The sequence below is a fragment of the Nomascus leucogenys genome, chromosome 9 (genome assembly GCF_006542625.1).
Source record: "Nomascus leucogenys isolate Asia chromosome 9, Asia_NLE_v1, whole genome shotgun sequence".
NCBI classification, from domain to species: domain Eukaryota; kingdom Metazoa; phylum Chordata; class Mammalia; order Primates; family Hylobatidae; genus Nomascus; species Nomascus leucogenys.
Window position 1 is genome coordinate 76,390,354 of NC_044389.1, and position 13,895 is coordinate 76,404,248.

Genomic DNA, 13,895 nt, shown 5'->3' on the forward strand with positions numbered 1-13,895 from the left:
AAGTAGATTCTGTCACGCTACTGGACCTAAATGGAGACTGAACTCCCAACCAAGGAATATTAAGTGACTGTGAAACTGAGGCTAGTTACTTCTATCCTGATATTACACCAAGTCATAACTTTGTGGAGGTAGGCACAATAGGAATTCATCATATTGTGAAAATGGTACATTCTGGATCAGATTGGAGCAGGTTCAGAGAACATAAGTAAGTTACATATGCTAGTGTCCAAGATCCTTACATTACTTAGTTACATCACTGCCTCATATTTAGTGAGCTAGTAGAGAAGAAATAGCAAATGCGGAAGGAAAATCTCAGGCTTGGTTCATGGATAGGGTGACTTAATATGTTTGCAAGATGAAAATAAGCCTCTGTTGCACTACAGCCTGTCTCAGAGGAGGCCTTGGAAAACAGTGTTAAGGGGAAGTCCTGCATGGTTCACTCTGTCATCAGCTCTGTATGAAGAGAGAAATGGTCTGAGGTAAGAACAAAATAAATTCCTGGGCAGTGACTGGTTAATCATGGACTTGTAAGGAGCAAGACTGGAAGAGTGGGGTCTAGAAGATATGAGGAAGAATCAGGTAGAGGGATCCATAGAAGTGAATACAAAATGTGCAGATCTTTATGTCTCCTATCAATATCCCCTGGAGACCATCTACCACAGAGGAGGCACCGAACAGCCAAGTGGTAAAGAGGATTCAGCCAGTGAAAATCAGCGAGTTTCTTTCCTCAGCAGCCCCAGTGCTTGCACAAGGGGCCCATGAACAGAATAGCCTCACTGGCAGAGGGGGAGGGAGACAGAGGAGAAATAAATAGTAAATAAATAATCACACAGATAATTGTTGATAATGATTTTCAATACTAAGGAAATAAAGATAAGGTCTAGGGTGAGTATTCCAAAATGGTTGGGAGCAAAAGTGTTTTGGATTTTGATTTTTTTCTGATTTTGGAATATTTGCATATAATGAGATATCTTGGGGATGAGATCCAAGTCCAATCACAAAATTCATTCGTTTCAAATGCACCTACACACATAGCCTGAAAGTAATTTTATACAATATTTTAAATAATTTTGCACATAAAGGAAAGTTTTCACTGCATTTTGACTGCAACCCATCACATGAGGCCAGGTGTGGAACTTTGCACTTACGGTGTCATCTTGGCTCCCAAGAAATTTGCAACTTTGGAAGATTTTGGATTTTTGGGATTTAGGATGCTCAATCTGTATCATAAAATGTGTAAAACATGGAACAATCCTATTCTGGGAAACCAGGGAATGCTTTCCTGAGGAAATACAACTTTAAAGTTGAGCAGATGATAACTAGATAAGAAAGGGACAGGCAAAACCAAAAAAACTATAGCATTTGTGTGAAAGCCCTGAGGTGGGAAGATGCTTGGTAATATGAGCAAGTAAAGAAGACTAATGTGCCTAGAAGACCATGAAAGAGTGGAAGAGTGGTGGAGGTGAGACAGAAGAGATAAATGAACATGCCTGATCTTGTCTGATCTCAGAAGCTAAGCAGGTTTGGGCCTGGTTGGTACTTGAATGGGAGACAGAAGATATAAGGACCACATAAAGCAAACGTTTCAGTCCACGTGAAGGGATCCTTTGTTGCCATTGCTGTTCTTGCTGTTGCTGCTGCTGTTCTAATTGTTGTTTGTGGGTCCACCTTTCCTGAGCTACCCCTTTTTCAACTTTCAGTTCTTACTTCCTCAAGGAAACATTCGTGATGCTCCAAATTAGTGTTGTTTATTGATGTTTGTGCTTATTTTAAGAGCAGTGAAAATCATTGAAAAAGGACTGGGCTAGAGATAAGAATTTGGTATTGATTGGAATATAGATGACATACATGGATTAAGAGGAAATTAGAGCATGGTACCAAGCCTAGTAAGGGAAAAGTCTCCTTAAGAGACATCACGAAGGAACAACCTGAGAAGTAGGGAGAAATAACAAAGAACATGGTATTTCCAAGTCAAGAGAAAAGATAGATTTGAAAAGAATGTGTTCAACTACGTCAAAAGTTGAAGAGGAGGTCAATTAATATATAGCCTGAGAAAATGTCCATTTGATTTAGCAACATTCATATTTACACCAACAGAAATTAACAAATGCCACAAATCCTGGCTTGATTTATTGTTTTATTGATTGTCTAGTCTTAAGAAAGTGATAGAGACAATATTAATAATGCAGACTGAACTGAAAAGTATATCAAAGTCTGTAGCCATTACATGAATAGCACAAAAGATTGAGCACGTATTCTTCCAGTATTTGAAAACTATTATCCTACTCAGCAAAGAAGTTGCACACGTCATTGATTCTCAAATGAATTCTGACAAACAGCTTCATTGTCATTTCACTTTCATCTTACTCATTAACCACAAATGAAAAATACCAACCAACATTCATGTGGGAACTACATTTGTTCATCAGTTGCAATCATTGATTAGTTAGGGATACAAGAATGGCAAAAATCAATGAAATCAAGGATTCTGTGAGAATCCGTTAGATCTAGAGGATTTCCAATAACAAATTTTGAATATTTTATTGTTATTTACAAACTGCCATGCATTCTTTATATCAGTAAAATGCTTAATAGATTTATATAGTTATAATATGTGTGCACTTTTTCCAAAGAGTAAATTATTATGCATTTACCGGCATATCACTATCCTTACCCATCAGTAATGACCATTAGATAAATGCTCAGGATATACTTATATAAATTTACAACAAATTCACAAATATGACTTTGAAATAAAGAGATATCACAAAAATGGAAGGAAAGAAAATACAATGGAAATTAACTACCATAATATGGTTTCTGTGGAGAGTGTAAATGGGAGACTTATGAATAAAGTTTTGGAACACATGCCATTTGAAGTTCTTGCAGGAACAGAAAAGTCTGAATTTTTTCTTCACTTGTGGTTCACCAAATTCTGCTACATTTATCTCACTTTATTGAACATGTTTCCCCACCTCAGTAAAATAAAGAGCAATTAAATTTTGCAAAAGGAACAGAGAAATCGATGTAAAACAAAGGGATATTTTGGTAGTTTTAACCTATGTCCACAAACGGTTTTATATTCTTTCCTTCCCTTCTGGGTCTAATCACCCTCTCTGAGTGTGGACTTGACTTAGTAACTCACCTCTAATGATTAGAATATGACAGAAATGATAGAGTGTAACTTCCAAGTATAGATCTAAATGATATTGTGACTTGCGTCCTTCTCCCTTGAATCACTTGCTCTGGGGTAGAGATTCACATGGAGAAAAACTGAGGCCTCCTACCAATAGGCAGCACTAACTTTCCAATCCAGGTGAATGAACCATTGTGAAAGTTGATCCTCCAGTCCCAGCCAAGCCTTCAGATGACTATAGCCCCAGCTAACATCTTGACAGCAACCTCATGAGAGATCCTAAACCGGGGCCACCCAGCCAAGCAGCTTCCGAATCTCTGATCCTCATGAACTGTGATATAATAATTATTTATTGTTTTAAGGACTATGGAGGAAATTTTTTATGTAACGATAGATAACAAATACCTATAGTATAAAATTATGAAGATATTTACATTTCCTGGGGGTCAATTAATCTTAGATAAGTTTAGGAACTATAATAAATGAGACTTTGAACTTCTCTAACAAGCTGTTAGTGTAGTAATAGACTCAAACACCTTGTCTTCACCTCCTTGCTGAAGGATAGATGGTAATTTCATGAATCCCTCCCAGAGAAGGATACATGGGAAGAATTACTAGAGGAGGTAGCATTTGACCTAGATCTTGAAATTTCAATTACATTTTAGCAGACAGGACTGGGTAATAGGTATTTGGATTCGTGTACTGGTGGTGACAGAAAATACATGTTTTAAGAACTATAAAGCAGCTGAATAGAGCACAGGGAAATTTTCAGAGCAGTAGTTCACAAACTGGAACATGCCTAGCAAGCCCTTGGGGTGCTTATTTAAAATACATATCTGGGCCTCATTCACAAAGTTGACTTGGTGGAATTGTAGGGGCCCAGGAATTTACCTTCTTAGTGAAAATCCCAAGTGATTTTCATGTAGGTAGATGGTCATTGCATCACAATTTAAGAACCACTGTGTTAATGGAATAACACAATTTCAGTCTAGAAACATAAGTTAGGACCATGTCACAGGGGTTTAAATGTTGAACTAAGCTATGTGGTTGAAATGAAAAACAGTGAGATGCTACAGGATTTTTGACTAGTTTTTATTGTGAAAATTTTCACGTACAAGTAGTACTAACAGTAATGAATCTTTACATCACCATATCCATCAATTATCAAGATTTTTCTATATTTGCCTTACTATTCCTTTTTCATACTATTAATATTGCTGATAAAGTACTTTAAAGCAAATCGTAGACTTCATGTTATTTCACCTCTATTTGCTTCTGTATGTATCTCTAGCTTGCTAGACAATCGCATTGTTTTTATAGTACCTAAAAGAATTAATAATAACTCATTGGTATCATCTAATACTGAGTTCAAATTTATCTTTTATAATTTTTTTAAAATTTCTTTTATTGTTGGCTTGTTTGAACCCAAATCCAAACAAGGTCCACACATTGCATTAGATGCTGTATCTAAAGATTATCCTAATCAAGATGGGTCCCTCCTCATTTCCCTCCATTTTTCTTCATGTCACAGCCTTACTGATACTGAACACTTGTTCTACAGAATGTTTTACAATATAGGTTTGTTTTTTGTATTCTTGTGGTATCATCTGACTTAATATGATGTCCTCCATATTTCCTGTAAGCAGGAGGTTATCTCAAAGTCTTAATAAAATTCAGGTTTACTTTCTTTTTTTAAGGAATATTTCATAGGGGACTATGTAGTGTATAATGCATGAAAGCAAGAAGCACATCATATCAGGGTCTCCCACTCCAAACGATGCTAAAATTGATCCGTGATTTCAAGGAGTGACAGATTGATTTCTTCATTATAAAATTCCTCAAAATACTTTGGTCTATTGTTTCATTTATTCTTAATCATTGCCTCAATAAAATTTTCATTAGGAGATGCAAAATGTTGATTTTTCTAAAGCTCTTATTTCTTATACTTTTATTATATGGAATTACTGTAAAGTATTCTTCTGTCATTACTAAAGCTACTTGATTACTCTGAAATACTTCATATAGGAATGATAGGATAAATGCTTAATTATTTCCCACTGTTAAGGCTACAACAAATGGTTAAAAAAAAACACTTTTTTTGGTTTTTGCTTGTTTGTTAATATCTGTGACACGATCAGAAACTACTTAGGATAATTCATCTTGACTTGGAAATTCTTATTTAAAATAACCTATGACAGAACACATTTCAAATTAATTTTCAATTTATTTACACCTCTTGAGAAATATTGCAGTTCTTTAATTGCAATAGTCCTTAAAATCTGAGATTTCTTAAAGCTATTGGATATATACTGTACCATAGCTGGGTGGAGCAAAATTTAACTTAAAGTTTCAGCAGTAACTACAGGCCTCAAAACACTAGGGATAATACTTGGATTGACTTGAACTAGTGACTCTAGCATCTAAAGAGCAAAGTAAATATGCCTGTTTGGTTTCTAGTGTTTTCACTTTTTATTCTGAGGCAAACTCAAACTAACAAAAAAGTTGTAAGTACAGTACAAAGGACCTTTTTCACAAAATCATTATAGAGTAAGCCACCCATTTTTTCTGAACACTTTTGAGTATTCCCTGAAAAGGAGGACATTCTCTGATGTAACCAAAATATAACAATCAAAATGAGGAAATTAACTTGTTACCATCTATTTCCCAAAAACCAATTTTGTCAATTGTTTCAATGATGTTGTTTATTAGAAAAGGACCTAGTTTAGAATCAGGCGTCAGATGTGTTATCATTCTCTTTATCCACCTCTACCCTGGAATAGTTCCTTGGTTAGCCTTGGAATAGAGACTTGACTTGTCTTTCACAATCTTGACACTTTTAAAGATTACAGGCTGGTTATTTTCTAGACTGTCTTTCTTTATGGATTGGTTTGGTGTTTTCTCTCAATTGGCTTCAGGATATGCATCTTTGGCAGGAATATCATAGAAGTAATAATACATTCTCTGCATCCTAACAGAAGGCATATAAATTAAATTTGTTCTGTCTCATCACTGGTAATGTTAACTTTGATCGCTTGATAAAGTTGGTGTCTGCTATACATCTCCATGGTAGAGTCAATTTTATTTTACTTGCAATCAATAAATATTTGTAACTAATAATTATTTCTCAAACCTTCAGGGCATTTATTTATTCTGTCTAAGATTCATGGATTTCTTTATTTCTCAGGAAGATAATCTGTCACTATCATTACTTATTTTGATACTCAAATTGTCCTACAGGTTGTCAGTGGAAGCTGCTTCAGGCAAGCTTCTATAGTCTTTTGACATGTCTCCATCAGTCTTCGAACACTTCCTTATTTCTGAGAAAACAAGAGGTTTTTGGCTTATCTTGTGTTTTTTCTGCTCCATCCCTGAAATCAAATGATTTTTCCAAGAACCCTGGCTCTTTTTAGTGCACAACATTATTGAGAAACTGAAATCTGGGAGCTAGATATGTTCAATTGCTAATCTCAGGCCCTGAGAGTGAAAAGAACTAGGAAATACATAGGTACACACACACACACACACAGACACACACACACACACACAGGCATAACATTTATATATGTTTATTTCTATATCATCTATTCATATATATTAAAAACTAGAAACTCATATTCAAACCTCCAATTCAAATCTATCATCACAGCTTCCTCCATTTCCATATTTGCAACTCCCTTCTCTGACAGTGAGAAATCTATTCTTGTTCTCTTCAAATATTTACTTTTTTGCATTCATCCTTCTGTATGTAACTAATCTGGCTACCACACACACTGGAAGCTCTCTCTGCTTAAACTGTGATACCTCAGGCTGTGCAGCTGCTGCCATCATCCAGCTCCCACAGATACTCAATTTGTTGTTGATATGATTTGGCCCTATGTCCCCATCCAAATCTCACCTTGAATTGTAATCCCCATAATCCCCACGTGTCAAGGGCAGCCCCAGGTGGAGGTAATTGGATCATGGGGACAGTTTCCCCGGTGCTGTTCTGGTGATAATGAATGAGTCTCATGAGATCTGATAGTTTTATAAGTGCCTGGCATTTCCCCTGCTTGCACTTACTCCATCCTGCCCCCCTGTGAAGAAGGTGCCTGCTTCGCCCTTGCCTTCCACCATGATTGTAGGTTTCCTGAGGCCTCCCCAGCAATGTGAAACTGTGAGTCATTTAAACCTCTTTCCTTTATAAATTACCCAGACTCAGGTATTTCTTCAAAGCAGTGTAAGAAGGAATTAATACAGATGTTTTGACATCCTATGACACATACTGTCCTTAAGGATGTCCTGATCACACTATTCAGACTCCAACCCCATGCTCAAAGCCCTGTGCCCCCTTCCCCAGCTCAGATGACAAGCTTCCTCAGCCCTGCCTAATGGGGGAGAAAGAAGAGAAGAAAAAGGGAGGGAAGGAGGAGAAGAACAGGTCCCTACTTATTTTAAGGGCCAAATAAGTATATTTCACCATAAACTACAAAAACTCTTACTGTCCCTCACATTACTGGAACATTCTAATTTACTCACCTAAAAATTGTCTTTGCTTCAAAAAAGTAATGATACTAAAGGTTATATGAAACCCTGGCATATTAGGACCAATATTCTATATATTCAGCAAATATTTCACTACAGCCCATAAAACTGTTGAAACTCAAAGGAAAGTGAATATTGTGTAGTTATACAATCAAATTTAAAGCACAAAGTTTGATGATGCAAGCTCAAGGAAAATTTGGGCATCCTACACATTTGGTAGTGACGTTATGTGAAAGAATTTCGGGATTAATTTTCAGCTGATAGAGTTGGAAAAAAAAGTGGACGTATGGGGAAAAAAATGCAGTATAGACAACCGATACTCCCAGGCACTAGCTGCTTACACTGCCATACATATATAGATGACAGTTAATTGTCTCTCTGACAGTTCTGTTTAAGCATCTACAGCTAGTAGCAATTATTTTCTCAAGAAGCACATTTTATATGGTAGCACTATTTATAGTAACAGCATTATTAGTTGATTTCAATAACACCCAGTTCAATCACCAAATGGAGAATTTTCTTCCCCAAAAAAATACATTAGATGGCCTTTTCTTTTTCTTTGTTCTCATGGATGGTTTTCAGATTAGGTTTGTTTTTTGTTGTTGCTTTTATATGTCTTTAACATTTATTTCAGCAGAGCCCAAACATCCACTCAAGAATAAAGCTCTGAAGTTTCCGGCACGTAAGATAGGCCCAAGACTATTCCTAGACACCAGCAAATAGACGAGGTTGAAGAAGAAACAGGTGAAGAATAATGTCTTAAACATCATTTTAGCACCCTGTTCTACCATTCTGTATCTTTATAGGATATATCCAGTCCATTCCCAGAAAATCTACTGCCCAAGGTGTTCTAGATGACAGGTTAGATCAAGCCCCGGCAAATATTTGAGAAAACAACATTCAGCTGCCTCTGGACATTGCAAAGACATATTCCAGGAAGCTATCTCTTGGGCTCTTTTTTAACATCTCTCCTAGAGGATGAGACTCCTTTCGGGATGACAGCCACTGGGAAAGTAAAAGCAGCAGTAGCACCAGCTGGTTGCATCGCACTCCCGCGCCCCAGGGGCGGTGCAGGAGAGAGCCCGGAGCCGGAGCCAGGGCGCGCTGGGCGCAAGCTGGGGCGCGCCCAGGGCCAAGGAGCTTCTGATTGGCTCTTTGCTGTGAATAGACCAGGCCGAGGCTAATAGGACTCGAGGGGGTTGTTCACCTGGGAATTGGCCTCCCCGCCTTGCCAAGGACCTCCCTGATTGTATGGGGCGGAGGGGGGTGGGGGTGGGGGCGGGAAAGGGGAAGCACACCCTAACTAAACGAAGGGGCGGGAGGAGGTTAAACTGAGGAAGCCACGAGCCCGTAGTAAAGGAAGGGCGATCGAGGCAAAAGGGTAGGTAACTTGGGGCTTCTGGTGCCTTGAAAGTGTTGAGGATTGCAGGGAATGCAGGCGCCTTTCATTTTACGTTGGGCGCTCTCCCCTGGCTGGGCATTTAATGAGGAGTCCTACTGTGTGTGTTGAAACTCTGCATAATACCGTAAAATATTCCGGCCCTAAATTACACTCAGCGGAGAGATTTAGGCAGATTACAATCCTAATTGGCCGCAGGGTGCTGGGGAAGGGAGACTGAGAGAATTGGGGGATCTGGGAATTTGGTGTACTATCACTACACCGCAGCTCTATTTTCCATTAAGAAAAAGATCACATGACGAAGTCGAACTAAGAGATCTGAAGTAAAAAATAAAAAGATGGAGTAAAAGTAAGAAACACACTCTGAGACGAGTGGGTTTTTCCTCCTTTATTCCAACAGCAATCTTAAATGATGGACGTCATGTAGCAGTTATATATCTATGAGCATGTATGAGAGATTTATAAATACCTGCGTACATAAATACAAACATCCTATTATACATGAGAAATCGTAAATGCTTGGGCATCAAAAGTGGGAGCTGTGATCCTAGCTTGGGGGCAGCACCGGGTAGGCGGGCTTCTCTCTGCTAGGAGTGCCTTCTGGGCGCTCGGCGCGTCCAGCCTCGCCCAGAGCCGCCCGCGGTCGCGCACGTCTGACCCGAGTCCGCTTGGGCACCAGCCGAGAGCCGGCTCCGCACCGGCTCCCGCACCCCACCCGCCGGGGTGATGACACACACCGGAGTCGAATTACAGCCCTGCAATTAACATATGAATCTGACGAATTTAAAAGAAGGAAAAAAAAAACCTGAGCAGGCTCGGGAGTCCTCTGCACACAAGAACTTTTCTCGGGGTGTAAAAACTCTTTGATTGGCTGCTCGCACGCGCCTGCCCGCGCCCTCCATTGGCTGAGAAGACACGCGACCGGCGCGAGGAGGGGGTTGGGAGAGGAGCGGGGGGAGACTGAGTGGCGCGTGCCGCTTTTTAAAGGGGCGCAGCGCCTTCAGCAACCGGAGAAGCTTCGTTGCACGCGACCTGGTGTGTGATCTCCGAGGGGGTGGGGGAGGGTCGAGGAGGGAAAAAAAAAATAAGACGTTGCAGAAGAGACCCGGAAAGGGCCTTTTTTTTGGTTGAGCTGGTGTCCCAGTGTTGCCTCCGATCCTGAGCCTCCGAGCCTTTGCAGTGCAATGTCCCGCCTGCTGCATGCAGAAGAGTGGGCTGAAGTGAAGGAGTTGGGAGACCACCATCGCCAGCCCCAGCCGCATCATCTCCCGCAACCGCCGCCGCCGCCGCAGCCACCTGCAACTTTGCAGGCGAGAGAGCATCCCGTCTACCCGCCTGAGCTGTCCCTCCTGGACAGCACCGACCCACGCGCCTGGCTGGCTCCCACTTTGCAGGGCATCTGCACGGCACGCGCCGCCCAGTATTTGCTACATTCCCCGGAGCTGGGTGCCTCGGAGGCCGCTGCGCCCCGGGACGAGGCGGACGGCCGGGGGGAGCTGGTAAGGAGGAGCAGCGGCGGTGCCAGCAGCAGCAAGTGCCCCGGGCCAGTGAAAGTGCGGGAACAGCTGTGCAAGCTGAAAGGCGGGGTGGTGGTAGACGAGCTGGGCTGCAGCCGCCAACGGGCCCCTTCCAGCAAACAGGTGAATGGGGTGCAGAAGCAGAGAAGGCTAGCAGCCAACGCCAGGGAGCGGCGCAGGATGCATGGGCTGAACCACGCCTTCGACCAGCTGCGCAATGTTATCCCGTCGTTCAACAACGACAAGAAGCTGTCCAAATATGAGACCCTGCAGATGGCCCAAATCTACATCAACGCCTTGTCCGAGCTGCTACAAACGCCCAGCGGAGGGGAACAGCCACCGCCGCCTCCAGCCTCCTGCAAAAGCGACCACCACCACCTTCGCACCGCCGCCTCCTATGAAGGGGGCGGGGGCAACGCGACCGCAGCTGGGGCTCAGCAGGCTTCTGGAGGGAGCCAGCGGCCGACCCCGCCCGGGAGTTGCCGGACTCGCTTCTCAGCCCCGGCCTCTGCGGGAGGGTACTCGGTGCAGCTGGACGCTCTGCACTTCTCGACTTTCGAGGACAGCGCCCTGACAGCGATGATGGCGCAAAAGAATTTGTCTCCTTCGCTCCCCGGGAGCATCTTGCAGCCAGTGCAGGAGGAAAACAGCAAAACTTCGCCTCGGTCCCACAGAAGCGACGGGGAATTTTCCCCCCATTCCCATTACAGTGACTCGGATGAGGCAAGTTAGGAAGGTGACAGAAGTCTGAAAACTGAGACAGAAACAAAACTGCCCTTTCCCAGTGCGCGGGAAGCCCCGCGGTTAAAGATCCCCGCACCCTTTAATTTTTGCTCTGCGACGGTCGTTGTTTAGCAACGACTTGGCTTCAGATGGCAGCTACATTTGATGGTTTGCAAATGCCGCCGCTGTTCCAAACTTCCTGCGGTCCATATTGTTTGATGAAAACTTTCTGTTAAAATTGTGTCCTTTCCGCCCACCTTCTGCTCCCCCTGTAGATAGATACGGTATAATTGTATGTACCCGTATATGGCATCATTATTCTAGTTCCCTGCTGCCAATACGCTGCTAAAACGTCGCATCTTCTCTGTCACTGGTTTGGGTTTAATTTATTTTACGCCCTGGGCATCCATCCTTGTGTGTTGCGCACTCAAGTGTGGGAGATTTAGTCTTCCGAAGTTGTTTTCCAAAATGCACAATGAAACGCAAAATTAGTGCTTCCAAAGTGGATAACTTTTGACTATGGAATTGTTAGAAAACATGGAACTTTAAGGTTTATATATTGTATAAACGTACCCAGTATGTGCATCCGATCGCGAGAACGTTGGCGTCTTTTAGGAAACTTGGCGCACGCACTTTATCAGCCGCTGCTGCGGTGGTGGCTCCAGGAGAAATTCAACTGCCAATTGCAGACCAGTTTTTTTTTTTTTAAACACAGCCACTTATAATTCTTAAGCTCTTTGCAAATGTTTGTTTAAAAAATGAAAAATTTTAAAAAACATCTAGTAGTGTCAAAAGCATTTGGTCAATTTTATTTTGCTTTGTTAATATTAGAAAACTTATTTATTATTGTTTGCTACCATTTCTACTTATCTTGATTCATTTTTTACTTTTTCTACCCGAGATCATTTTATTTTAATTTAGCAAAGCCAACTGCCATTGTTTAATGTATTTTCTTTTGCAAATGATTAAAATAAACGTGAAAAGAAGCTTTTTTGTCACTTATTCCATGAGTATAACTACTGAAAACAATTTTCAAATGAATGACTTTGAAGAATTGAGTTAGGTCTTCTACTCAATGCCATTTATGCGATCTTACAGTTTTGAAGAAAAATGTTGTAAACTTGGTGCCTTCAGGTAGTATCAAAACCCCTTCAAAGAAAAGCACTCAGGTCAATAATTAAATTGTGAGATAAAACTTCTTCCAAATTTGCAGTACAGTTTTGCCTCTTTGATGGCCAGGATCTTCCCAGACTTCTTTACTCCTTGCCCCAACAACATCTGCAAGGGGGGAGGCCATGAGTTTTAGGTTTGCTAGAACCTAGCCTGGAGTAGTTAACTTTACCAGGGTTAGCTATGTCCACTCATAAAACCTACTCAAGCTGAAACTTTTTCACGTAGGTCAAGCGCAGTGCACACTTTCTCTGCCTCTCTCTCTCTCTTTCTTTCTCTCTTCTGGGAGAGGAAGACCAGAAGAGACAAAGATGATAACAGAAAAAAACTTGAGGGAAAAAAAGGAACGGGATTCATTGATTCAAAAATTAAAAGTGTGTAGTTGCCCTGGGAATTTGTTGACCTCCACTCATTTTTTTCTTTTCACACAATTCTGCTTCTCCCAATGTAGAAGCTAATGTCTGCCTTTATTTTGTCTTTCTAAATTAGCTTCTATGTAGAAAATATTCAACTACGTTTTTGAGTCAATTGCAGAAACTAAACGGTGCTGTCACTCTCACCTCAGGTATTCTCGCTAAGGAAAAACCTATTCTGGATCTCAGGATCATAGGTTTTGGAAAAGCTAATAGTCGTGTGTGTGCGTGTGTGTGCGTGTGTGTGTAGAGAGAGAGAGAGAGAGAAGAAAGTGGAATTAAAAAAATAAATTTGGCAAACATGAGAGTAGGACTACTTATTAAACTAAACATTCGGCAACATTCCACTGGATAAACATCGTTGAATTTGAGACGCTGATTTTAAGCCAAGTCTTTTATCTTTTGTGGCCTCACTGGGATAACAAATTGCTGGGAAATGAAGCACCAGAAAGAGCAAGGGAAGGTTAGTGTAATCACTCCTGCATCCTCTTCTCCTCCTAGCACCTTGAAAAGAGAAAAGCGCCAAAAAGAAAAAGGAAAGCGCCACAAACTGGGTTTGCAGAAAGAGTAATGCACGAGGGAGCGCAGGTTCTGGTCTCCTTAAGTAAGAAACTGCGGAACCAGCTTTTTACTGACCACCTGGGTATCTGTGGCTTTCAGCGGAAGCCGACCAGGCGATGCACAGAACGTCCGCCAGCTCTCTGGGAGAAGCAAGCAGGCGGCTGGTGACACTTTCCAGGGCAGAAATAATGCACCTGTCCCTTAGATAACCTTTTGCACCTACCGAATTTGCCGTGCTCACGATAAACATCAGGAATCTTCGGGCTGCTGAATAAATCAAGCGATTGCTTCTAACACATTTCCATTTCGCTCTCAATAAGCAGACCCAACAGGTATGGACATACAGCAACCTTGCGGGATGAGAGCACGCATATTTTTATAGTTATTTGCTTAGTGTGTTCGCATGCATGTGACAAGGACCTAGACTCATTTTACCTGTTATGAATCTGACTCAG

The 13,895-nt window shown here is 41.4% G+C and overlaps 1 protein-coding gene across 1 annotated transcript; it reads left to right on the forward strand.

Annotated features, from left to right (window-relative positions):
• Nucleotides 1-10,071: 10,071 nt before the first annotated feature.
• ATOH1 (atonal bHLH transcription factor 1) lies at nt 10,072-12,280 on the forward strand. The gene has a single exon (XM_003257533.3). It carries the CDS (start codon nt 10,241-10,243, stop codon nt 11,303-11,305), a length of 1,065 nt encoding a protein of 354 aa, XP_003257581.1. The 5' UTR covers nt 10,072-10,240; the 3' UTR covers nt 11,306-12,280.
• Nucleotides 12,281-13,895: the final 1,615 nt, after the last annotated feature.